A 27,797-nucleotide genomic window follows, 5' to 3' on the forward strand; every position below is an offset into this window, starting at 1 on the left:
ACACAAAACTTTCCCTGTAACCCTTTTCTGGCATTCAATTAGAAAAAAAAAAAAAAGTTACACAAAACTCACACACACACGCGCGCGCACACACACACATATATATATATATATATATATATAAACACACAAGTTCTTAAACAAGTTTAGTGGAGTCAAGTGCAACTTCCTAATAAGTGGACTTCACAAACAATTGTTCCACCTCCAAAAGTTGAAGATGATTTTGACACGTGGTACAAAAAATGGATGGAATCATGAAAGTATCTATTCAACATTTTAGGAGATCAACTTGTTAATTGTCTAAAACATTCTTAAATCTCAACAGTACACAAATATATTGTAAATTAATGAAAACAACTTTAGAACCATAAGCTTTAATCACAAATCCTAAGTGTCACACATTTATGCTATAAACAACCAGACAAAACTCAAATATACAAATTCCTAAACAAATATAATGAAATCAAGTATACAAATTCTTAAACAAAACCAGTGGAATAAAGTACAACTTCCTAATAAATGGACCTTACAACCAATTGTTCCACTTCCAAACGTTAAAAACTATTTAAATGGAGATTTATAATATACAGTGCACAAGTTGGTGAAAACAACTTTAGAACCATACGTTTTAATCTGTCACACACTTACACACAAGTCAAGCATGCAAATCCCTAAACAAATTCAGTGGAATCAAGTCCAACTTTCTAAATGGATTTTACAAACAATTGTTCTGCCTTCAAAAGTTGAAAACAATTTAAATGATGATTTATAATATATAGAGCACAAAAGATTAATAGAACCAAAGAAATATCTTCTCAGCCTTTTTGGTGATCAACTTTCCAACTTCTAAAACGTCTTCAATAGTCTCAAAGTATATGCCTCTAAGATTTATTTTTTTAAGTAGTAACTTCACTTTAAATTCTTAAATTACCACGCGATTTGGCAAGTCCCCCAAACTTTAAAACCTCTCAATTTGAACTCTTGAACTTTCAATTGCAGTCAATTTGAACTCTTCCATCAAATTTAGCTGTTAACTTCTAACGAAAATACCTAAAAATACCAAAATATCCATGATTTTCATTTTTATTTATTCATTTTTAGGGTAAAGTCCACTTAACCTCCTCAAACTACCACCTCAATGACAATCTATCACTCAAACTATCAATTGCGACAATTTACCCCCATAAACTACAAAAACAATGACAATGTACCCCAAATTTTAACAAAATAACGAAATTACCTTAACTAAAATACAAAAATTTAATTTTTTTTTTCAAATTTTAAGGGTATTTTTGTCTTATTGAAATTTTTATAGGGGTAACTTCGTCATTTTGCTAGCATTGGGGGGGTTACATTGTCGGTGTTTTGGTAGTTTGGAGAGTAAATTGTCGCAATTAATAGTTTGAAGGGTAGATTGTCATTGGGGTAGTAGCTTGAGGAGGTTAAATGGACTTTACCCTTATTTTTAATTTGGAATTAAGGGTAAATTTGAAATTTTATAAAAAAGTTAGGGGTATAAATGTCATTGTCTCACTTTTAACGTTTAAAATTTGACGGATGGGTTCAAATTGACTGCAATTGAAAGTTTAGAAGTTCAAATTGAGAGGTTTTAAAGTTTGAGAGGGGGGTGGATTTTGTCAAATCGCGTGGTAATTCAGGAGTGTGAAGTGAAGTTACCATTTTTTTTAAGCAACTGAAGCAAGTATACTCCAAATCTTAGGAAAGGAAATATTATTGATACACTCTCTCATTCTGTTAAATCTCAATGCATGCTAATATTGAAAACAAATTACAAAATATATCACCTACACATAACACATCCACAGACAATGATCCCCAATTGACCCTTGAGTTTGTGTTTTAGAAAGAAAATAAACCAAAAAAAAGGATCATTTGATAACCAATTAATTAAGAATTGTACCAAATATCGACATTAATTAATTATTACCAAATATCGTGTATCAGGATGATACAATGACATAGAATGCAAGAAACAAATCATAAATTAAAGTCAAACCTAGCTTAACTGCTTAAGCTCATGGCCAATACTTAAGGACAAACTTACAAACTCTTGTATAGTTTCAAGAATATGCTCAACAGTCCAAAGATGATGTACGTATAAGTAGTTAGAAAAAAATAATATTAATCATTTTTTATTTGCATTGATAGATATAGGGGTTCATTAAATGTCTTAATTAAACTTAAATTTTGGGTATGTCACTTTAAGCTTTATAATCAAGTTTAAGCTTAAGGTTGACTCTTCTATTTTATTATATACATTCGAAAACTTGTTTGGTGTCACAATTCCAACTGAATAGCTTGGCACATATATAGTAAATATCCAAATTATTTAAACTATTTAATTGGATATCATATATACGATACGTAAGAAATATAAGAAGAACAAATAATAATAAAATGACAGAATTTTTCTATAAACTACTTTATTTTATAAGATAATTTGGTTCTAAAAATAATTTTAATTTGTAACGTTTACTTTATTAGACGTTGCTCCAGATGTAACTAGCTCTTAAGACTCCTAATATATATATATATATATATATATATATATATATATATAAGGAACTTCCGGGTTAGAGGAACTTCTTTCAATTTAGTCCATAAAAATGACACGTGTCCATTTTTTTAAGGACAAAGTTTTCCTCCAACTGGGTTGAAGGAATTTCTTTCAACTTAGTTTATAAAAGTGACATGTGTCCATTTTTTTAATAACATGTGAGATGCACATGAGTTTTTAATAAAATTTATTCCAACTTTATCCCTGATATTAAAAGAATATGTGCATCTCACATGTTCAAGAGACACATGTCACTTTTATAGACTAGGTTGAAGAAAATTCCTTCAACCTAGTTTGAAAGAAAACTTTGTCCAATCTTTCATTACTCCATTTAAAAAGTTATAATAGCAATTTTTTATTTATTTATTTAATTGGATTGAAAGAGCTTTTGTTTATTTTAATATATTAAACTAATATTTTTAAAAAATTTATTACACAGAACATGTGATTTCTACATATATTTTTAATTAAACTAACAAAACATGTGATGTATATTCTTAAAACAATTCCTTCCAACTCTATTGAAAATAACATTCTCCATTTGTAAAAGTTGCACACACTAATTTAATAAGCCGAGAATGAACTTGGTTATCCATACAGAGATTACAATTTGTGTTCACATTCACGTGTTAAATTCAAATTGTGTCGAAGCATAAATATAAAATTATATAATTTAAACATACTTTGACCGATTTAATTAAACAGATTAGATCCTTCAACTTTAATTTGTTAATTTCGTGTTTCGTTTGTGTCAAGTTCGTAGATTATGTCAAAAAAAAAAAAAAAAAAAAAAATTGACTGCCTTAATTTTTGGGTTAGTATAATTTAGGAGGGCAAAATAGTCTTTTTCATTGAAACTTATCAATTGAAAAGACCATTTTACCTTACCGTAACCGATTCCATTTTAAAGGAAATGGAGAGAATTCTTTTGGAATTTTTGTATTGTATTACGAGTAAAACGAAGGGCAAAGAGGGGAATAAAAAATCCAACAGTGACCAAAAGGGCAACGTGATTATCTCATAACATTTGATTTTGCCTGGCATCAGTGGCATGTTTACCAAAAGGCGAGCGCGAGACTGCGTTTGAACTGTCTCTCGTAACTTCCAAATTCTCTCTTGGCCATGGCCTCGGTGGAGCAGCCTCCGAAGAAACGAAGGCTATACGAGACCCTATCAGAAGCTCCTAAACCACCACCGTCAGAGGCACCGCCACAACAAACCCTAGACGAGCAACAGCAGATCGCCGTAGCTCCACCGCCAACACCACCGCGGTTGTCTCAGGATGAAATTCTGATCAGGCGGAGGAACAAAGACGAGATTCGAAGCGTTTATGAATGCTATAAGCGAATTAGGATGTGCCTCTCGCGGAAAGACTCTGCTTCCATGCCTGACATCGAGCAGGCTTATCTCTCTCTCATTACCGCTTCCAGAGGTTAGGGTTTTACCCTCTTGGCTTCCTTATTTATTGTTGTGAATTTGGCTGCAAGATATTTTTCTTCGAATGAGTGAAGCTTCAAATTCGCCATTGGAGCTTGTTTTGGTGGAAGAAATGTTGAGGGAATATCAATTAATGCTCCGTTTGGTTGCTGAGAAACTAAAGAAAAGAAAAGAGAATAAAAATTAGATGGGATGAAGCTTAATTGACTGCTGCTTTTTTTGTTCTCGCATTACTATGTATACTACTAGTAAATATACTGGTGGTGAGCATATTATTTTGATGTAATTTGCTGCTTATTTCTTTTCGTTTTCTTTTGATTTCCCAATGCCAAAGCAACAAAACCGAGATTTCATATATAATTCATTTTTAATAAATCCTTGTACAATATTAGAGAGCTTCTGTTGAAACTTTCATGATTAGGATTCTATTGATGTGCAGGTAACCCCTTCGACTCCTGCCCTCTTTAATTCCTAAATTTGTTTTGCTACAGAACTCTATTATTTGTTGGGAAATGGATAATTGGATGATTGCTGCTCATTTTGCTTTGCATACTTTAAGAAGTTGGACGAGAACCTCTTTCAATAAGATATATATATTTTTTTTTTGTAGAGAACCCAAAGAATTACAAATATACAGAACCCAGAAAAGCTGCCTTCAACAGACATCACTTATACAATAAGCTCCCTTACTTATCAAAAATAATAAAAAAAAAGCCTACTGAGAGGCAGTTCTACTCCAAAAGTCCTATTTGGACTAACCCAGGGTAAAGGATCTTAAGCGGCTCATCTGCATACCACGCAGCATGCCAAAATTGGACAAACCCCACATTTCCAGTTTTAAACTTTGTAAATTTTGCGTACTCCTTACAGCCTCCTCTAATACCTTTCCATAACTGAACCATGGGTACCCATAATAATAGCTGACATCCACGGTCCCTGTTCTTCCCCATAGTTAATCTCTACTAAACACCTCCAAAGATGACCTCTCAGCTGCATAACGCTCCAAGCTTTTAACCAACATCATAGAATTAAGCGTACTTAGTTTCCTAATTCCCAACCTTCACTCTGTAATAGGGAAGCTAACATCTAGAATTTGGCTTGTTGATGGTGCCTGCTTCTCTTTTGGGAAGGTGATGGTGATCTCTACTTTAATTTTTAGAATTTTAACTTCCATTGTAGTCCCTCTACCCATGAACCTTAATTTATCAATTGTAGGCATGCTCATGAGTTTCATGTTTCAACACAAATGTGGCAAAGCCAATAATCATGACTTTTTTTTTTTCAAAAAGTAATTCAATATTATAAAATAAGCGTAGTGGGGTGCAACCTTAGTACACATAAAGTATACAAGAGAACCCCTTAATCAAAAGAAAAAGATGAACAAAAGTTCAAAAAGCCCGCAAAACTAGAAACAAGCAAATTTTAATGTGCCGATATCCAAATATATAAAGTGTTGAACATGATCCTCCTCAACTCTAGCACCGAAGTCTCTACATCTTTAAAGCTCCAAGCATTCCCCTCTCTCCAAAGGCACCACATTAAACACAATGGAGCTAACCTCTATACTTCCATAATATTATCACGCCCTACCTAACCTCCCCAACTCACTAACAAATTACTCACTTGTCTAGGTATAACCCAATCAGCACCAAACATATTAAGAATAGAGCTCCATACCTCTCTTGCTACTTCACAATAAATCAACAAGTGATCATTGGACTCTCCACTCTTCTTGCACAGGCAACACCACTCATCCACCAAAACATTCCTCTTTATTAAATTATCCAACGTCAATATTTTCCTTAAAGTCGTTGTCCACACAAAAAATGCCACCCACGAGGGAGACTTGACTCTCCAAATACTCTTCTAAGGAAAATGGGATCCATTCAGACTAGGTAACACTTAATAAAACGATTTCACTTCAAATTTGCTCCTTTTGGAAGGACTCCATCCTATTCTATCCCCATCTCATTGTCTTACTTTAAAAAGAATACAACATTTCAAAAAAAAGATAAGATCACCTCCACCTCTCAATCCTGAACCCGTTTAGTAAAATTACATTCCAATGAATATTCCCTTCTTGAAACTGCAAGTTATTCGCCTCCCACGCATCCTTGCTACGTGCAATACTAAACAAGTTTGGAGAAGATATCATCAATGGACTATCCCCACACCATACATCATGCCAAAAACTAACCTTTTAACCCATCACCCATCTCATATCTAACAAATTTTGAAAACATTTTCCAGCCCCTTATAAATTTCCATACTCCCACTCCAAATGGCCTCGTTATTTCCTTAAATCATTGACCTTTACTTAGACTATCATGTTTAGTCTCTATCACCAATCTCCATAATGTCTCTCTCTTTAGCATACCGCTACAACCATTTTCTCAGAAGAGCTAGATTAAATTGAATCAGATATCTAACTCCCAAACCACCTAAGTTCATTGGAGTACAAATCCTTAACCAGTTCACTAAATGAAATTTAAGCTCATCCCTAATTCCATCCCATAAAAAATCCATCTAAAGTTTCTCAAGCCTATTAGCCACTCCTCACTGGAATAGGGAAGAGAGTCAAAATAAGTAGGTAAAATGGATAGCGTACTCTTGAGCAGAGTCAATCTACCACCCTTTGATAAATAAAGGATTTTTTTTTTTTTTTTTATCCAGCCAACTGATGTTTCATTTTTCAGTAATACCATTCCAAAATGGATATAGCTTTATAAGAAGCACCCAATGGCAAACTCAAATACTTCATTGACCACGAAGATACCCTACAACCAAGAATACGGGCCACTATCCTTATACATCTCCTACTTCGCCTATAGGAACAATTTCTACGTTTGCTGAATTAATCTTCAATGAAATAGCTTCAAAATATAATAAAAATACACTGCAACTGTTGTAGTTGTTCAGAATTTGCATCACAGGAAAATCAAAGTATCATCAATAAACGAGGCACTAACAATTGCGTAGCATTTTACTTGTTTATATGCATAAGAATCACATATTGTACGGTTATACTGACACGTAAATATATATATTTTTTGATAATTAATGTGAATATTATTGAAAAAGCGCAGAGGGGTGCAACCCTAGTGCAAAAATATATACAAGAGAACCCTTACGGAATATACAAAGAGCGCATATTCAAGAACTCTTCTATAGTCAGGACATCAATACGGTGGTACTAACAAGTAAATATATATGTAGTGAAGTACATTTACCCCCCCCTCCCCCCTTTTTAACCATAAATTTACAATGCTCCCCAATTTTTTTTTTTTTTTTTTAAATTTCCATTTTGGGTCTCAAAATGGGGACATCGCAACCTCAATGGTAGATTGAGGAGACATTGCAAAAATTGAAACATTAGGAGGGACATTACAAATTTGTTGGTAGTTAGACGTGGTAACCGTAAATATAGTTTCTCGTATTACCTATATTTATATAAGATAAAAAAGCATAGCACCCTCAAAGTTTCGTGCTTTTTTTAGTTCAGTGATGGCACTTTTTATATTGTTAGGGTTCAGAAGAGAATTTTTTTTTTTTTTTTTTTTTTTTTTTTTTTTTTTTTTAACTTATAAAAAAAAAAGAGTTTTGGATACATGTAGATGCAAAGTGTTGTGTCCTCAGTTTTCTAGGATGCCAAATTTTCATAGGGGAAGTGTCCTACAAAATCATAGTCTTTAATACTTTCCGAAACTCAGGGTTTTGGCCTCAGGCGTTGGGAGAAGTACTAGAGTCTGTTGTTATGAATGTGAACTAGCATCAATGTCTTTGGTCCAATTGGACAAGAAACAAAAATTGTGTATGAAAAAAACTCCTAGTCTCCTGAGTTGTAAAGAACTTCTAAGTAATATTGTAATTTCTCTATTTTTTGTCTAAGGGCATATTTAGTTCCCACTTTGGTTTGCAGCTATAACGTTGGGCCCTCCTATGCTCAAGCCCATTGCAGCTGCTCTCTGTTCTAGCTATGTTGACTTTTTTGTGTACTTGTAGATTCTTTCTTGCATAAATTTGCATCAAATTATATCAAATGAGTTGTGTGGTAATTGGTGTCAGATTGCCTATATCATCTATCAGCACTAATATGCTTACATCATATGTCTATCATCCTGTCGAGCTGTTAGTGGAAGAATAAAGTACTGAGCCCACTTCGGTTGAATAAAATGAATATTAGAGATTGTTTTGTGAAAATGATTCTTTCTTTAGCCAAATCAACTTAAGTAATCTCTGTGCTTGAACTAGAGGCTTTGATATATCTACCACGTCAGCAACACCCCCCCCCCCCCCCCCCCCAACACCAAAAAAAAAAAAAAAAAAGGAAAAGAAAAGAAAGAGAAAAAAAAACTGACTACTTTTATGTTTATTGCTAGCTTTGCAGGTTGTACAAGTGTACAACGTATAGTGGCTGATCTCATTCCCCGATATGCATCACATTGTCCAACTGCTCTTGAAGCTGCAGCAAAAGTTGTTATCAACATGCATAACTGGAGCTTGGCAGTGATAAATAGAGGAGAGGATGCTGATGGGGTTGCATTTCAAACTGCTAAAACCTGTATCCTTGGTCTAGTAGATATCTGTTGCACTGCTTCTTCAGAGGCACCAACATCATCTGTCATCCGAGGCATTTGCTCTGCAGTTTTTCAGAATGTGCTTACCTTCTTCATATCCTCCCTTGAGGGAAAGGATATCTTTCAGATTGTTGATAAGGAAATTTTGAAGATGCAAGATTCTGCTGAAATCTTTGCGAAGCTAAAGCAAAACTTTTCAGATGAAGATGTATCTTCTTTAATAAAACTATCCAAGTTCCGTGTGCTAAGTTTACTACAAATTTTCTTTTGTTGCCCTAAAAACTTGCTTGCTGCCTCTTTTGAGCTCCTCAACTCCAGTGTTGCAGAGGGAGTTAACAAAGAGTGCCAGTTTTTTCTGAGTCAGGTCACAAGCAGGCTTGATGTGGCTCCTGTATCAGATACAACTAGTGATGAATCAAAATCATGCACAGTTTCTTTTTACAAAAGCACCAGAGGCAGTGAGGGTGGCAGTGAGGAGCTAGTATCAGATGGCAACCATGTTTTGGGGGATGCATCACCTGTTCCAAAGAGTTGCTTGTTGGCTATGGTAATTCTTAATTCTTGTTTTATGCGAGAAAATATTTTTGGCTGCTAGATTGGAACTTTATTTTTGTTATGTACCTTACATTTCTGTGCGTTATCGTATCTCAAATGCCATTACTTCATTTTTCTTTTTTTTGGAAAAAAGAAGTGCAAATAATAGGTCATAGTGGGAGTCTTAAATACCTCACTTACAGCCTGCTAACATTTACTACCTAAATCTTTGATTATATACATAAGCATATGTACATTAGTATTCTGGTAGAAGTTTTTTATTTTCCTCAGCAAAGGAAAATAACAGTGAATCTAAACTAATTGCTTCAGGTAAAGACAACTCTTTTGCTATATGTAGCACTTGAGATTTGTCTCTGTCTCTCTCTCCCCCTATTCTCTTAAGTATCAGTTTGGTGGCTTCATTAAATCTTTATTTGTTGGTTCATTGCAATGTGTTCCTTTCTCTTTCTGATTTTTTCATATAATGTATTTGATTCTATAATGGATGGTAAATCCTATGGAAAAAAATGAATTTGCTGCACCTTAAGCTAGGCATAATTGATCTTCAATTCCATCTTTTCCTGAAAAGAGGAAGTATGTTGCTTGGACAAATGTACAAGTATGGAATTGCTCATGACTTCAGTTATTTTTTTTTTCACATTTGTTTTTATCTTTTATTTGACAAGATATGTATGTTTACATATTTCTAACGTGCATAAATTATAAGTACTTCTAGCGTATATTCTTTTACTAAATCTGATTGGTTTCTGAAAATTAGTTGGCTTCTTGTTGTTGCAGTTGACAAGATGATGATTTTGCCCGTGTCCACTAGTATTTTATTTTTTAACATTTGTTTTTGTCTTTTATTTGATAAGATATGTATGTTTACATATTTCTAATGTGCATAAATTATATGTACTTCTAGCGTATATTCTTTTACTAAATCTGATTGGTTTCTGAAATTAGTTGGCTTCTTGTTGTTGCAATTGACAAGATGATAATTTTGCCCGTGTCCATTAGTATGTTATCATTAACATATTTCCTTTTCTTCTTTCTTCACCTTTTTTTTTTCCTTATGGAAAAACACGTCGACCTTGCTTTGGTGCATATCATATCTTTCTTGGTTTTGCAGTACGGTCGATTGTATAGGAGAAAAACACAGTTTATTGAAATTGTGGTTGTTAATAAGACGATTTAAATCATTCTCAAAGTTTCTGTTGACTTTGTAGTATGCATGTTCCGTTGTGATTATGCTCATGAATGATAATGCCTTTCACTGGGGCTTCTTTTATGCAGGTTCTGGGAAAAGACCGATCGTTGCTGAGATGGATGTTCACAAAGCACAAGAAGTTAACTAATTTATCATTTTCTAATAGTATTTCAGAAATTACATCTGCTATGGAAGGAATCATCCAACCATTTAAAAAAGTAATGTCTGTAGAAGACAGTCTGGCTGATAGTGATGAGGATGATCCTGATCCATCGAAGTATATTAATCAGCAATATATTGTGCCTAGGATCTCTAATCAACATGAACACTCCAGTGATCTATTTGGAAAGAAAGGTACTCTAAATGTCCATGATTGGCAATGCGTTGATATCTTTGCTGATAAATCTTCAGATAAATATTTCAAACCTTGCACCGCAATAATTCCTTTTGGATCTGATTGCCACTCAAATGCAGGTTCTGCTCATGATATTGGAGGCCCGAGGTCCATCGATTCTGAGTCTGGTGAGCATGGAGATTTGTCGCATGGAAGGTCTTCCAGGGACCTATTTTCACCTGCCAGAAGAACACCATTAGACTTCAGGTGTAATTCATTTGAAAGTAGAAGTAAATTTTTTCAAGTTGAGAAGAATCAGGTTTCAAATATGGATTTCAGTTTACCTCCAATGAGGTCCTCCAGTGGAGGCATACATAATGCTTTGGCATCTCCTAAACATCACTTGGCAACACCATGCACTTCCACAGCAACTCCAATTGTTTGGTACTTTGATGGCGACCCAGCAGCTATGGATATTGTCTCTGCTTCTAAACAGCTCTGGGTGGGTTTTTCAGGACCTGATACATCTGAAGGTCATGTACGGTTTCAGTTTGAGAGGTTTGGTCCTTTAGAACAATTTGTTTTCTTTCCAATCAAAGGATTTGCCTTGGTTGAGTACAGAAACATCATTGATGCCTTAAAGGCTCGGGAGTATGTCCGACGGCATTTTCCATGGCATATAAAGTTCGTGGATGTAGGGTTGGGAACTAGGGGTGCTATGAATGGTGTTGCAGTTGGTTCTAGTTTGCATGTTTATGTCGGAAATATTTCAAGCCAATGGGCCAAGGATGAGATTCTGCATGAATCAAGGAAAGTGCTTTATAATAAGGGTCCTTACATGGTTACTGAGTTTAGTAGTGAAGGTGCATTACTAATGGAATTTGAATCTCCTGAAGAAGCTGCCTCTGTGATGGCCCATCTCAGACAGCATCGTAAGGAAAGAAGTAATTATCGGATGCCTTTAAATGTGGGGCCAGCTAACATTGCAGTTCCTCTTGTAGACGGTGCAAGATCTGCGCCTATCCATGTTGATGTCAGAAGCAATAATCTTGGAAACATGTCTGGCAGTAGTATTGGATCACCTCACACTCGAACCATACCAGGAAGCCCTGCTGACAGCTGTAGGACGAGGATGTCTCACTTATCTTCCTTGCTTTCATCATTACGTACTAAATATAATATCAATCAAACTTCGAGCTATTTTGACAACTATATATCTGGAAACAGTCGTACTACTATGATGAGAGAAGAAGATAAAGTGCCATCAAGTACTCTCTGGATTAATCTTCCTAATACTAGCTCTCCATTCCTCACAGATGATGAGCTAATGGGCATTTGTAGTCTTGCTGTTGGCAATGTAGGGTCTGTCAGGTTGACACCAGCAAATATGCAGATGGGGTGTAGTTGGTTTGTTGAATGCAGCAGTGTAGATGCAGCAATCACAATTTTGAAGAATCTCCGTAGTTGTCCTGGAGTGTTCTTTCAGATTGAATTCAGGTTTGGAGTCACTGTGCAGTTCTTTCATACTAACCTTTAGTACTGAATCATTATTGCAGAATTAAGTGGAATACCTTTTTTTTTGTTTTATTTTTTATTTTATTGTTTTTCCTTATCCTTTATTTGCATGTTCCTTTGTTTTGTCTTATAAGTTAGTGAGGCATGTAAATAGTTCCTTTCATTGACAAAGCATTTGGATAGAGTAATACTCCATAGTCCATTGTAGATTGATCTCTCCAGATTGTAGTAAAAGCTAATGGAAACAATATGAACCCTTCCTCCACTTTTTTGGAAGGTGTGAGATTGTGGGTTTAAGAACACCGGGTGTGTAACTTACCAATCAAAAAACTATATGAATCTAAGGAATAATTACATTTTTTTTTTATCGGTCTAAGGAATAATTGTATTTAATCCTTGTGTGGAAGTAGATGTTTATGTCCTCTGTATTGTTAATTTTTATTCTGGTAAACTGTGGACTATTCTGGGGATTATATACCCTGGTGGTCATGCTGCCATAGATGCTTATGGGTTGAAAGGTGGCAACATTATAATCTAAAAACTAGTTCTTGAGCAGGAACCTAGGAGCTCCATCAAATCTGGCCTCTTGACACTGAATGATGCTTATTTTTTTCCCTAATTCCTGAATATGTGCAGCCATTGAGCCCTAGCCGGAATGGCAACTTCTTCACCCATAAGAATAGGATGAGGGGTGGTTGTGGGTTCAAGATCCACCGAGTGCATGTGTAACGTACTAATTTTTTTTTAAAAAAAAATCCTGAGTCTGTTTGATTACTACTGGAATTTGTTGTTTCCTGTTGATCCTCCTCAGGTTTTAATATTAAATGGAAGTTGTATCTGGTTTTCCTATATTCTGATAAGTTTTGCACCCCAACGTTTCAGTTGGCTTGTTTGTTCCAATGCTGTTTTTCTTTGCTATTTTTCCCTTTTAAATTTAGCCTGTTCCATACCTTAGCTAAACCAAGGTAAGTATTGAAGAATGCCTAAGAGTTCAAATCTTTTATTTCTCTTGATTATTTCTGTCTTGCTCAGAAACTTGTTGGCTTTGTAAGCAATGCATGGTATGTAGATCTGCTAGGAGTTATTGTTTGAACTTCTGGAATTATGCTTATGTTTCTTGTTACATCCCTTTTAGTTCTTCAATGAGATGACAATACTTTCATTAAGCCCTACTATCCCCTAGTAAATTATCCTCCTTTGAACAGTCAACCAGGGAAGCACCATCTGGCACCTTTCTCAATCAAACATGAGAGCACCTCTATGGAACATGTATCCCCCAGAATAAAACCCGATAATCATGCAAACACAGGACAGGGTGGATATTCGTTTCAGTCAAACTGGGCAGTTTCTGGTTGTGTAGAGATGCCTGAAGTTGGGGTGAGAAAAGTTGATGGTTATGATAATAACATGGTGCCGGATCCTTCTCAAGGAGGTGATATATTATTGATAGGTTTTTTTTTTTTAAAAAAAGTCATTCTTTCTCCTTTGTTCCCCTATATTACTGAAGGAGTCTTTTGGAATGGTTTTATTTTAGGTGGTCATGTTGTTTCTGGTTCTGCTGAGCAAATGTGGATGTATCAGAAACCTGAAATCGAACTACATTCTGCTCCAGTGAACATCCCATGTATACCCTTAGCAACACAGGGACCTCCTATTCCACCACCACAGCAAATTCAGTCATCTCCATTTATGCGACCTGTTTACCTTCCTCCAAACAGTTCCTGGGACGCACGGGGTCTAAGTCATCATATGCCTTTGAACCCAGTCTCTCCAGGTGTAATGCCTAATAATTTTCACAGTAATGCTGTTGCTGCTCCTTTTGTACCTGCTTCTGTGACTCCACTTGCGCAGATACAAGGAACTCCAATGCAGCATTTTGACCAAATGTTTTCGTTACCTGTTGTACCACCACCTTTATCGTCCCTACCACCTCCTCAGCCTGAATTGCCACCTCCATTACCTCCATCTCCACCTCCTTTGCCTCAGTCACAACCACCTTCAGTCCCTCCTCCACCCAGTTCTCCTCCTCCACCTCCACCTCCACCTGTTGCAGAACCATCCAATATGGAAAGTTCTGGACAGGGTCCACAATATCAGTGGCAAGGTACATTGTGTAAAAGTGGGGTTCATTACTGCACAGTTTATTCACATAGATTGGACTCCGATATTTGCAAATATTCAAACCCCATTTCTGAGCCAGCTGAGTAAGGACTTCATTTCCCATTATCTACTTGTTGATTGGATGAATTTTTTTGAACCAGGACTAATTTCTAATAGTAGTTTTTCTTGCTAATGCTTGGTGCAGATGGCCTGCTAAATTAGACATGACCAAACGCACAGATTTCCGGCATGTGAAATCAACATTTACTAGTACCCCGCCGCATAAAGTGAGTGTTTGAATATTCAAGACTTCGGGAATCCTGTTGAGAGTAAATTGTTGTGCACATGTAATTTAGTTAATCTCTTTTAATAATTTTAGTTTTAATGGCTTTGACATGTGATGCAGAGGGAGGTATGTCAGCTGATCCCATCTTCTGCAGGCGACCATAAAGGCGTAAGTTATCTGATGATTTATCTTGGTTCTGCGGTTTTTTAATGAAAGTAATTGGACCTTGAAGCTAGCGACCCTATCTCTGTCTAGTGGTTAATTAAATCGTGTCTGTGAAGACTCGGTTATAATTGTTGCTTTGGTAAAATTAATTTAGACTTTGTGAATCGCCCAAAGAGCAACCAAATGTGACCATAAAAGCTCTTGCCAAGTATGATGCTAAGATTATGATAGTCTGCCACTGTTTGGCCTAATAGTAAAAATTTCATGTCTTAAGCACCAGTCCGAGGGTTCGATTCTATAGAGTGGCCACTTCATGCAGAAATGCTGAAGGTAGGAAATATCCAAATGTCCCCAGCCATGGCCCCGTGTTGGTTGGTAGGACCAAAATTAGGTAATGGCCAACATTTAGAATTTCTGATCTCTCCTCCAAATCTTTAAATCAGAGTCCTAATTGTGCTTATGCAATTCCCAGTTTCATAACTGGCCTTCCTAAATTTACTTTCTATTTAGCTAGAAGGAGAGATCGGTTATATTGCATTCATTCAACTCCTTAGCTTTGCTCGGTGTCCTGATACAATGTGTGTTGTTAAGTCTGAAGCATAATGGAAACCCAGATTCTGTAATACGAGTTACATAGATGTAGGTGCAAATACCCTTTAGTCTTAAAAAATGTTGTTCTGCAGTTTCAGGATTTCATATCGTACTTGAAGCAGAGGGAATGTGCAGGAGTAATCAAGATTCCAGCTGTGAAGTCCATATGGGCAAAACTTCTCTTCATACTTCCCTACTCGCACGATATATGTTCCATGCTCTCGATCGCTCCTAATCCATCTGATTGCCTCATTGCTTTGGTTTTGCCCAAGGAAACAAACTTGGAATGGGCATAATAATATTCATCGTTCGACTGGGTGGAAAGCTTAGAACAGAGATGTTCATCTCAAGTCATGCATATAGAATTTGACTAGAAGCTTATGAAATTCAGTTAGTTACTTCAATCTCCTGCTGTGATCTGTATTGAGCTTTTAGGAGTGTTAAATTTTGATACAGATTTTGTGGTGAAGCAATCTTCTCGTTCTTTTGCATACATTTCAAACGTGGCCATCACAGGTAGAGGGTATACTTTGATTTCTTGCATATTACAGCTCAAAGTTCTTCCCAATCATCTCAAACTACTACACAAATCGATCTTACATTACATTTTTGAAAAGCACACTTCCTACTTTACAATCTGCGGCGTATACATTAACTTCACTTTTGCCATTGTCCTCGAGGAAATGAAAATTGCAGCAAAAGATAAATATCCATGGCACCGTTAAAAAAACGGAATATTACTTTGCATTGTGCATCTTAACTATATTCTCCAGTCACTTTAATTCTTCTAATCGAAATGGTAAAACTTAAAGTAAAAAAAAAAAAAAACATGTAATGAGATTGTACCATAGTCAAAATCGACATAAAACGTGTCTCTACAAAAAAAGATAGGGTTAAATTCACTTCACCTTTTTAAAGTTTCAGGAATTTTTCAATTCGAACTTTAATATTTAAAAGTTGACAATGTACCCTCTTAATGTGTCAAAAAATTTCAATTCAGATCTTCTATTACTAATTTTTGTCTAATTGGACGGAAATCATCTCTTACGTGGGATTTTGATGCACGCTATTTCAATTTTGCCCTTATTAAAAACCTATGAAATTATGTAATTACCATTAATTTCATAGGTTTTAATGAGAACAAAATTAGAATGGAGGGCATCAAAATTTCACGGGATGATTTTCGTTCAATTAGACGAAAATTAGTAATGGGGAGTTTGAATTGAAAATTTTTGAAACATTAGAAGGATAAATTGTCAAAAAAAAAAAAAAAAAAAAAATCAGAATTTTGGTAAAAACACTAACAAAATTTTTTACAAATGGATTTTTAAGATTTTTTTTTTTATAAATTAATTTCTAAAATTGACATGTTTAATTTGTGAGAAACAACTTACGAACTAAAAATTTGTGTCGTCGTCGCACAATTTGATCGGGTTTCCCCGGTTTCAGCATTCTCTACTCGCCTTTCCCGTCTCACTCCGTCTCTCTCTCTCGACTGAATTTGATCGGGTAAACATGTCGAATCGTTACAGTAGCAACAGGCAAGAGGGAAACAAGGAGGGTTTCGGTAAAACCCAGAAGAAATTCGTACCCAAAAATCAGGGCTCAAGCCCAAAAGAACCGAACCCAAATCCCAACTCCAATCCTACACTCTCAACTTCTCTGAGACAATCGCTTTCGAAGCAATCGGATGGCGCCACGGCGAGCTCCAGCGTCGAGGCGCCGTCGACGAGTAGGATTCGGATGGGGGAGAACGGAGAGTGGGTGTCGTCCGGCAGAGCTCAGGGCGGCAATTTCGTAAATTATTTACCCCAAGACGAGGCGGTGGCGGCTGGGCTCGGCGCCAACGAAGGTGGATTGGACCCCGTGGAGTCTCAGAGAGTTGTGGATCTTTTGAACAGAGAATTGTCTCGATTGCTCAAGTTGAGCCCTAGGAACTTCTGGACAGAAGGTACCGCTTATTATCGTTGTGTTTTTTGAAGTTTGAGAAAGTTTTTGCAATATATCAACTTTGTAGTTGTATGTTTCGTTTGTTTTTATTTGTACAATATTTGTTTTTTGTTGTATAATTGATGAAATGGTGGGTGTTCGAATTAAAATTGATACTAATATTGGCATTGATGCGAGTGTTACTTCTCAAGTTGGTGCAATCGATCATGGTTGGCTGTTTTGGTTTGTATAGAGAATCCTAATGGGGCTGTGAGTCATTTTATTAATATGTGGTCTTTCATATTGGTTGTTATTTGCGTTCTACTCGATAGTTGTTTTGCATTTGGAGGTGATTGCTTTTATGAATGGTAGAATAACAAAAGGAGGGTATTATCTGCCTTCGTAGGGTAACAGTTACCGCAATCGCATTACCATATTGAAAATTTTACGTGTTGGGTCCATGCTATGGAAGAGATTATGTTGTTTCGCCTAGAAATATGTTTTGGTCTCAATAATCAGTATGTAGATTGTGTTCGTTATTTTTGGTAACGGTTACCGCAATCGCATTACCATATTGAAAATTTTACGTGTTGGCTCCATGCTCTGGAAGAGATTATGTTGTTTCATCTAGAAATATGTTTTGGTCTCAATAATCAGGATGTAGGATGTAGCTTTTTCTTCTCTTTTTCTTTTTCAATAAAACTCCTTATTACCTATCAAAAATAGGATGTAGATTGTGTTCGTTATCTTGTTGAGTAAATCTCACTGTTTCTTTCTCTCCCCATTATTCTCAGTGGCTAGGGACACTTCCTTGCATGAATTTCTTGATAGCTTCCTACAGTTTAGGAGCAGATGGTATGATTTCCCTCATCATGGAGCCAAGGGAATAGTTGCTGGGATCATTGTTGGAGAGCTCGAGTTAAGCCGCCGTGTCTTTATGGTATTGTATCGAATGTAAGCTTGAATTTTTATTGGTCTCTTTTGGATCATTATATATGTTTTTTTTTTCTTCCACATTCTCTGTTCTTATCACCAACTATTCGGAATTTATTTTTGTTGCAGATCTTCCAATAGAGATCCTGGCGCTCGGGCTGCTGATAGTCTTAGTCCAAAAGATCATGAAGGTGGTTCTCTCTCTTATAATTTGAAATTTTTGCATGCACTGTTTTCTAGTCGACATAGGTACTGAAAAGTTAGGTGAGAGTGGGTGGGCTTAGCATACCTATAAATCATTTGAATAAGGCCTTGTTAGGTCATTCTATGTGGTATGGTTCGTGCCAATTTTCTATATTTTCTTTGAACGATGTGATTTGGCATGTCGAGCATTGAAGTGCTGAAGAGTCGATTGGAGACACACGCCTTGTTGCCTACTAATGAACAAGCTGCACCCAGATGTAGATCAAAAGACAGTCTTTTTTTTTTAATCTTCTTTTGTGGTTATTTTATCACATATTCTTTAATGTCTATGTCAATATATAAATCTATGTGCATATAAATCTATTTTATCCCATCATTTTATCTGCATCCAGTGTTTTTTCGTATCACCCGAAATAACTGTGCACTATCATTGCTTTAATAAACTGATAATGCCGAAGCGTCAATGCTATTTCTAAGTTTTTCTTGGATCTGTAATGCTATTGCTAATAATTAACATTTTTTATTGAAAAAATTTAAAGATGTCTAGGGTGTGATTTCTTATTTGTATTTTTCTATTTTCAATGTTGTTTTCTGATACACTTTTGTTCACTAATTCTGCATGTAGTTATTTTGCAGGAAAAGAAGTTGCTGGACTTGCCTAAGTTGTTAGATATATGTGCTATTTATTGTCATGAAAATGAAGATTTGACCAGAATATTGGTAAGCATTTGACCAGAAGATTGCTCAGTAGGTTGTTTTCTGATACACTTGAAAACAAAGTTTTGACCAGGAAAAGTGTTATATTGTTTGCCTTTCCTTTGATGCTCTATTGCATCGAACTCTTTCATGCTTAGTATTGCCTTAAATGTTTAATAATGTTGACTATAATAATCTCAATTGTTATGTCTTTACTGTTCCTGCTTTAAAAAATATAAATAATTTTTCTAATTCTTATGAAAAGCAAGATTAATGACACTAATTTTTCTGAGTTTTGTGAGTGCCTGTCCTTTTGGTTTCTCATTGATTAAAAATGTGAATGCTTAGGAACCATGCCTGAACCTTGGTCTTAGTTTAGAATTTTTTTTTTCTTTCTTTTTTTGCTTGCTAGTTTCTCTCTTTTTTTTCTTTTTTTTTTTTCCCTTCGTGTGTGTGTGTGCACGCACGTGTGTGTCTATTGAGAAGCCACATAATTATATCCAAGAATAGAGAAATTCTGAGGGATGGACCGGATCCTTAAGTTAGTGGAAGTTATACCACAAAGCCATGATGATGTGAATAACATCTGGTTGCTAATATATAGGGTTCTATATGAATAACAAGTCCATTTCTTTTTGCCAACGTAGGGTTTTATTGGTTGGTTGATTAAACTAAGTGTGAAAATCTCCAAAGATGATGAGTTACTGAGAAATCTTTCTCAATGTGTTGAAATGTCCTAGGGCTTCAGGGTGGGTTGGTATAAACACTTGCTGCATTAAACCTGTCAACTGTTGACCAAAAGAAAAATCTTAACTGGGCTGGGATTTAAATCTGAAAAGCCTGCCACTTTCAAATTGAATTGAGTATAATTTACATTGGCTCGATTGCCCTCAACAAGGTCAGTTAAACTCTGAAGTCTTGTTTGTTCTAAACTTGTCAACTGGGCTAGACTTTATGCTTGAGAAACCTCCAGCTTTCGAGTTGACTGGAGATCTTTCAACATAATGTTTGTTAAAAAAATAAAAAAAGATAATTTTTCATTGAATAGTCTGTTACACTTATGTTCTCCAGGTTGCAAATGCTTTGAAAGCCCAGCCTAGGATCCATGATAACTTAACGGCAGTGATGTCACATTTTCTGAGCATTGTCCACACGATGAATCAACGCTGCAGCTCATCTTTGCAGGTATTCTTTCCAAATCAGCCAAGCTTCTAAAGTGAATTTCCCAAAATTGTTATATGTTTTGCTGAGTGTTGTGTATAATTTACTGTGGGCTGCGCTTGCAGACTTGTTGAGCTCTTGTATGTATTGCATATATATCTCATCAGTCATAAATTACATGCTAATTTTGTAACTTTAGAGGTTGATAAGGTGTTCAGGAAATTTCTACGCTTCTATGCCTATGAAAAGTTCAAACATATCATCTGGCTTATTAAGCTCATTTGACCCACTTTTTGTAAGGACCCATTGTTGTTTCTATTTTCTTGTAATTTTTGGGAAAAGTTCAAAATGAATATATATATCTTTTAGGATTGTATACTATAACTTGAATTATATATCAGACCCATAAGTATTAATATATACTATCACTTGAATTATATATCTTTTAGGATTTAGATAAGTATTTTACTACAAGAGATGCTTTCTAGTGGCTGAATAGTTGAGTCCATACCTTTCTTCAATGTTATCAGTTATTGGTAAATGTAATATCAATCGGTAAGTTAGAATTAGTGTTCCATGATCAGATTTCATACTTTTGTACAACAAATATTGTTTAAACTGCACTAGTTATGCTAGTGTAGGTGGGCATTCTTATTTGCCATGATCTCTTTTCCTTGGGGGAATTCTTACAAGTGTATCTTTAAGTCAAGTGTGATTAGATATCTGTGATTCATAATGGAAAGTTTCTGCCAAACATTACAACAGGCCCTATTTTCCTCTGGAAGCTTTGAAGACCAAGGATCCAATCAACTTCATGCTGATTATTTAGAGGTGATTCTATTTAATTCTATCTTTAAGGGAATGTAGCTTCTTCTTGTGAGATGTATAATTTCCTTGAAGAGACGCATATATATATATATAAAATATAAAATAAAATAAATCCTTGAAGAGATGCAGAATAAAATATAGCTTCAAACCATATGTATTTAACTTGTAGTTTGCTTCATGCTAGACAACGTGGTCAAATTAACTGCCTGTCAAATTTTTAATTGAAAATGTTGTCACATCTTTATACACAGTATAACATGTTAAAGTATTTCTAATTTCTATGAAACAAAGTTAAGCTGCTCATTTAGTGAAGTAAGTGGATGAAAAATGTACTTTTCTTGTCACAGATTGACTTCCAATGCAGCAAGTAGAGCCTTAGATTTATCCATTTCTTTCTACCTTTTGTGACAAAAATGGCAGGTGCATGATTATATGCCACTCAATTATTTTCTTTGATTGATAGGTGATGGACTTCATAAATGATGCAATTGTATCCATGGATGCTTTTGTAACTGCATACAAACCAGCGGCTTTATATTTCTCTTGCCCTGTTGAGTTAAGGTACCTTTTTACTACTAGAATTGTTTTTTTTTTTTTTTTTTTTTAAGTGTGAAAGATTGTGAATATTTTATATCATAGACCTATGGTTTATGTGTGGGATTGGTTTGAGTTTTCCCAATGCAAAGTGTTGATGGAGTCAACAATCAGTTATAGTGAAGGAAAAACTGTGATTGTCTCCTCACTTGGTCTTGTATGGCAATGCATCTGATGGCTATATCTTCAGCACGTGTTGAATTACCTCAGGAATTTCTATGGTGAAACCTTCTGAATGAGGAAAGAATAGCCGTTTATTTGGTTAATTATGTGAAGAAAAGTGATTCTAAAATCCTTCATTCTTTCATCCATTCGTACACTAGTATTTATAGGAGTAAATATAATGTTCTAGGTTTAGGATACCTCAATGGGACACCTCTTACTATCACACCTCATAGGAAGACCTAACCACCTTTCAGAAGGGGACGCCTCATCACTCTAATACTTCCTCTAAAGCTAGAGCATATATATCATATAAGCTGTAACAACCCAAGAAAAGTGTTAGGTTATCACTCCAAAATGATTAGTCAAGTTGCAATTGAAGCTCCCTAGAATCACTTATAAAGTTCAGTTTCACCTAGTAAGGAATTAATGTGGAACTTAGCACTCATAAGTATCTTTATAAACCACGCACTCTATGTGGGCGGCTTATCTTTCCAATGTAGGATTGAGGTGTTACATAAGCCTAGCATGGAAAAAATCAATTCCATCTTATTTCGACAGAGACTTTGTAAATATATCCACAAGTCCTAATGTGCTTAGTTTTTCATGATTTTTCTTATTCTATTTTTTCCTTCTAGCTAGGTGTTTTTCTTGCATACCAGATATAAAGAAGAGCTATCTGATATTCTCAGTTGTAGCATATATTATCTTCCTCTGAAACACTTGGGTCTCCCTCTTGGTGCTTCTTTTAAATTAAAAGCCATTTGGGATGGGGTAGTCAAGAAAATGGAAAAAATGTTGGCTAGTTGGAAGAAGATCTTCTTATCTAAGGGAGGGGGCCTTAATCTTATTAAGAGTACATTATCCAGTCTACCTACATACTTCATAACCCTCTTCTCATTACCAGCAGGCATAACTAGGAGATTGGAGCGCATTCAGAGAGACTTTCTTTGGAATGGTCCAGGCAGGTAGTCCAAAAGGCATTTGGTGAATTGGAAAACTATTGCTCTCTAGGGCCCTAGAGAAGAGGGTTGGGGGGGCGGGGGGGATAAAAAATCTCATGCATTTCAACAAAGTTCTGTATAAATGACCATAGAGATAGGTGATTGTAATGAAGTATTGGATTTAGAGAGGGGGTTGGTGTTCAAAGGAAGCTTGAAGACGTTACGGGGTGAGTCTTTGTAGGAATATTAGAAATGGTTGGAGGTCTTTTCCAATTTTGTCACCTACATGGCGTGTGGTGCGAAGAAGAGGCTCTTAAGTACTGATCTTCATAATTTTATCCTATATCCTGTAACAAAGCAACCTTTGTATTAGATTGCTTGGATCTCTCTAGTTTTCTTATCCATTGGAATCTGAACTTCGTTAGGGCTGTTCAGGATTGGGAAGTGTAATCTTGTGATTCCTTTCTCAATCTATTATACTCCTCAAAAACTCATCTGGGGAAGTGGATAGAATGTTGTAGATACCAACTAGCAGCCAAGGTTTCGTAGTGAAGAGCTATTATAAAATGTTACAGACAAGTGAGCATTGTCCATTTCCCTGGAAAAGTATTTGGAACATTAAGGTCCCTTGCATTGCTTTCTTCTTGTCGACAGCTACAAAGGGTAGAATCCTCATGGTTAATAACCTTAGAAGGCGGGTCTCTCTAGCTAACCAGTGTTGCCCATGCAAAAAGAATGAGAAGGCTATTAATCACCTTCTCATCCATTGCGAATACACTAGTGATCTCTGGCACTTGGTTCTTAACTTACTCAGGGTTTCTTGGTTCTTAAAAAAATTGGCCAAAATGGTGTGGTCTGGCCACCCCAAATTTTTTTATTTTTAAGGTTTTAGTTTTTGAATATCTTTAGGACATATGGCATTTCTATGTGGCGACATGTGGCATTACGTTAGTTTGGGCTAACGGAGGTATAGGGGCGAAACGAGAACTTTTAGTTTGGGGGGGCAAAAGTTTTTTAAAAAAATTCTTGGGGGGGCTAAAGTTAATTTTTAAAGGTCTTTTTTCTAATAAAAAATATAAAAAATTTGGGAACCACCCTCCCCCCACCACCCCCCAAAAGCCAAAGGGTGATTCTGTCCCTGCGGAGGTATTAAGTTGGTCTTTTCCCGTAAGTCAGGTACTATTTATGATAGGATTTGAACCCCAAGTGGGAAAAAATAAAAATGTGCAAACCCAGGTACTAATAAAGTACTTAACCCAAGACAGAGAAAGCCATGTTTCCTTCTAATACGAAGTTTCTCTGTTCATGCAGTTCTGGGAATGAGGAATTGCTAAACACCCTTGCGAGATTGCATGATTCATTGCGACCATCTCTACAGCGGGGATTCAGAATCATCCTTAAAGCAAGGGAAGATAGAATGATATCTGACATTGCTATAAGCTTGAAGTTGTTATCAATGAGAATAGTCAAGTTTGGCTGGAATTTATTGGAAATTTGCCACCTAAGTGATGAAGTGTTTGAAGATAGCTTCCCCATTCCTCCTGCCACAAAGATGTTTCCAGCCAATGTGGAGGATCCTGTCATAAGGGCAGATATTATAGTTCAAACTTTTAGGGAAATAAATGGAGTTTCCCTACAATTTCAGGAGAATGAACACCAGGAAACGTTTCTTCAAAATGTTGAGAAGGTTTACAATGTAATGAGCAGACTTGAGAGTTTACAAAATACTGGTTAGTGCTTTTTATGCTTGCTAAGTTTATTTTGGATCAATACATGATTTTGGTTAGTCCATGTTAATACCTGAAGTTTTAAATATGCCTCAATGTTAAATGATAGTTTCTGATGTGACTGACACTTTTTGTATGTATGTCCTTGTATTGTTGACTTGATATATCTTTGGTTTCACAAAATCAGAATACATGTAGACATGTGAGTCTAATATATGTATTTAAAAAATTTCTAAAATAAATATAAAACACTGTGGTCCCTAATGTGTATGTCAGTCTCCATCAGTTTCTGGATTGAGTAGAAAAGGGATATTCTGTTTTGATTTTAGAAGACAAGCATATTGTCGAACATGCCATATCAGCATGTGGCCCAAAATGCCTCTTTTTTATAAGTAAATGAGATTATATTAAAAAAATAAAAAAAAATAAAGGCACAACCCAGATGCAAAAAGTATACAAGAGAAATACCTAGTCAGGACACGAAAGAAAATCAAGAAAATTAGGTGCATTAATATAGTCTAAAGCAGTTGTTCAATGGTAGAGAGTGTTGAAGAAGAAACACTTTAATTTCACTACTGTCCTCTCGTGATCATCAAAACTTTGATCCTGTTTTGTCATCTCCTACAAACTTTTAACCAAAGGTACACGAACTTACTGGCCTGGAAAGGGTCCAGTGGTTGCTTTATTTGTTTGTTTGATGGAAAGTGCTAGGTTTTCCTCAAATTGGATTAGCTGGTGTTTTCACTGGAAAATATAACAGAATGTATGGAGGAGTGGACATTCCAATTATTGGATGGGATGATGACTCTAGAACAGCACCTTAATATTGTAGACCGTGGAACCTGCTGATATGGGAGAAATTCAAATGTACTGTTAACCTTATAAGGAGACTACTGACTTGTGGAAATTGTAGCATAGACATTGTTTGAACTTTCTTGGCAGAAAATTTATCAATTAAGTTGCTGTGCATTGTATGGGAAGGTCCAACACCCATAAGAGTTAAATTGGCTCGCTCGCATGTGGCCATTGCTGCAATTGTTATTCCAAACTAATGGGCAATATTTTTGACCTGATGGCCATTGGTTGCTTGGCAAATGTTGTCGGTGCTTGATTGCATATCATTTCTTTGCTTGCGTTATGATGATTATCTGAGCATGTTGGCAAGATATTATGGGTTGAATATTCTTTGTTTATTTAGAATCATCAATGTTATTGCAAAATACTCGACACATTGTTTTTCATTCTTCACAAAACTATAATTGTAACGACACAGGAAAAAGCGCGAGCCACATCTACCCTATCACCCCAAAAGGATTAGTCAATTTTGAGTTTTTCTAGAATTGATTATAAAGCCTAGTTTCACCTAGTAACTAGGTAATGTGGGGCTTAGCATTCATAATTATCTTTATAAACTACTACTCATTTTCCCAACATGGGATCGAGGTGTGTTACAATATTACTCTTTTTCTTTTCCCCTGTTTAATAAATTGGAAAATAATGATACTTTTAGTTCACATAATAAAATTATTGGTCTTTTATTTAGATAATTTGTAGGCAATTCATACCTTTTTTTCCGCTTTCTGTAACATGTGTAAAGAACCTGCCCCATTTGCCAGTATCATACATACATTTGGTGTAACATTGTTGCCCCTTTTGATTCACTTGGAATATTTTTGATGCACACATCCTGTGTATATAACAATTTTCTCACCATACGTGGTTCATCTCTCATTTCTGCCAGCATAACTCTTTTGGGCTATGTTCAAGTTTGATTGCACACCTTGAACCAATTTTTGCAGGATGGATATTCATGGATGAAGAACAGTCTCAGTATCTATCTGGGTTAATGCATTCTCCAAAAGCAATTATTAAGGAGCCACCCTCTTTAAGAACCCCTTTGGCAAACAACAAAGTGCAGATGGATGAAGATGCTGCAATAATGGAGTCCAGAATCTGTCAGATAAAGGACCTCTTCCCTGATTATGGTAAAGGGTTTCTTGCTGCCTGTCTTGAAGTTTATAACCAGAATCCAGAAGAAGTGATTCAGAGGATTCTGGAAGGAACTCTCCATGAAGATCTGCAGTCCTTGGACACTTCACTAGATTCAATCCCAATGCCCATGTCTTCTTCCACTGTGAGCTCAAATGATAAAGGGAAAGGGAAACTAGTGGAATCTACATTACCAAAAGGGAAGATTGAATCTAGAACATTTTCATCCACTAATATGGTGTCTGTGAGTAGGGATCAACCAGTTGAGGGCCCCTCATTTTCATCCTCATCTTCTCTTGGGAGATATGTTAGGAAGTCTCAAGCTAAGTTGCCTGATTCGAATATCCTTGATACCAGAAATGAAAAGGATTCAGCAATTGCTGGTGCTATTATTTCACAATATGAGTATGAAGATGAATATGACGACTCTTTTGATGATCTGGGTCTGAGTGTAGGGGAGACGGGAGTGGAGGAAAATGAGACTCTAGGTGATAAAATGAGCTCAAATTTGGGGAAATCTTGGGGAACACAGACTGAAAGCTCTGCTCAAAATGCTGCTAGTTCAAAATGGGGCTCCAGGAAGAAGCCCCAATTCTTTGTCAAGGACGGTAAGAACTACAGTTACAAAGTTGCAGGTTCAGTTGCAGCTGCAAATAGCAATGAGGCATCTCTAGTCTCTCAGGCGCAAAAAGAATTGATTTATGGCCTTGGACGAGGTGGCAACCTTCCGCTTGGTGCAGTGGAAAAGCTGAATGAGGCATACGAGGAACAAGATAACCAAATTGATGCTTCTCAGGGGGAAGGGAGAGGAAATGTGGCGAACGCGAACAGCAGGGGAAGAAGGGGAGGGGGAAGACCAAGGGAGTCTCATGAGGAGCAGGATAAGCAGTCTGATGCTTCTGAGGGGGAAGTGAGGGGGAATTTGGGGAATCACAACAGAGGTAGGGGAAGGAGGGGAGGAGGGGGAAGAAGCAATCATTACAGGAAGGACCGTGCCATGAGTAAACACTTTTCTGGATTGACTGGCTTCTAGGTACACATAGGTTAAATTATAGATTTTTTTTTCTTTTATAACACCTTAAGCAATAAAAAGGAACTGGAAAAGGAAAAATTATAGGGCTTTGCTTGTTTGAGAGCTGCAACTGTATAGTGGTTCGGTTCGATTCCTTTGCAAGTTGCCATTTGTGAAGCCACGGTCTTTATTGGCATTTGGATCCATTTACAAAGGTTGAGTTATCTTTTGAAATGTACTGCATCCTTTAGGTTTATAATTTCTATTCAGTTAATGCAGACGATTGGTTAA

General features: G+C 36.1%; 1 protein-coding gene across 1 annotated transcript; it reads left to right on the forward strand.

Annotated features, from left to right (window-relative positions):
- The first annotated feature begins 3,574 nt into the window (after positions 1 to 3,574).
- LOC132191024 (uncharacterized) lies at positions 3,575 to 27,797 on the forward strand. Its single transcript, XM_088510312.1, is given in 18 exon segments — positions 3,575 to 4,010; positions 8,403 to 9,139; positions 10,423 to 10,690; positions 10,811 to 12,167; positions 13,391 to 13,617; positions 13,720 to 14,389; positions 14,491 to 14,572; positions 14,692 to 14,739; positions 15,420 to 15,682; positions 16,863 to 17,278; positions 18,051 to 18,210; positions 18,319 to 18,380; positions 19,019 to 19,113; positions 20,161 to 20,274; positions 21,016 to 21,081; positions 21,542 to 21,639; positions 24,090 to 24,508; positions 26,305 to 27,797. Coding segments are annotated over 18 exon segments (6,615 nt in total). The 5' UTR covers positions 3,575 to 3,700; the 3' UTR covers positions 27,528 to 27,797.

This window comes from Corylus avellana, chromosome 9 (genome assembly GCF_965113065.1).
Source record: "Corylus avellana chromosome 9, dhCorAvel1.hap1.2, whole genome shotgun sequence".
NCBI lineage: Eukaryota > Viridiplantae > Streptophyta > Magnoliopsida > Fagales > Betulaceae > Corylus > Corylus avellana.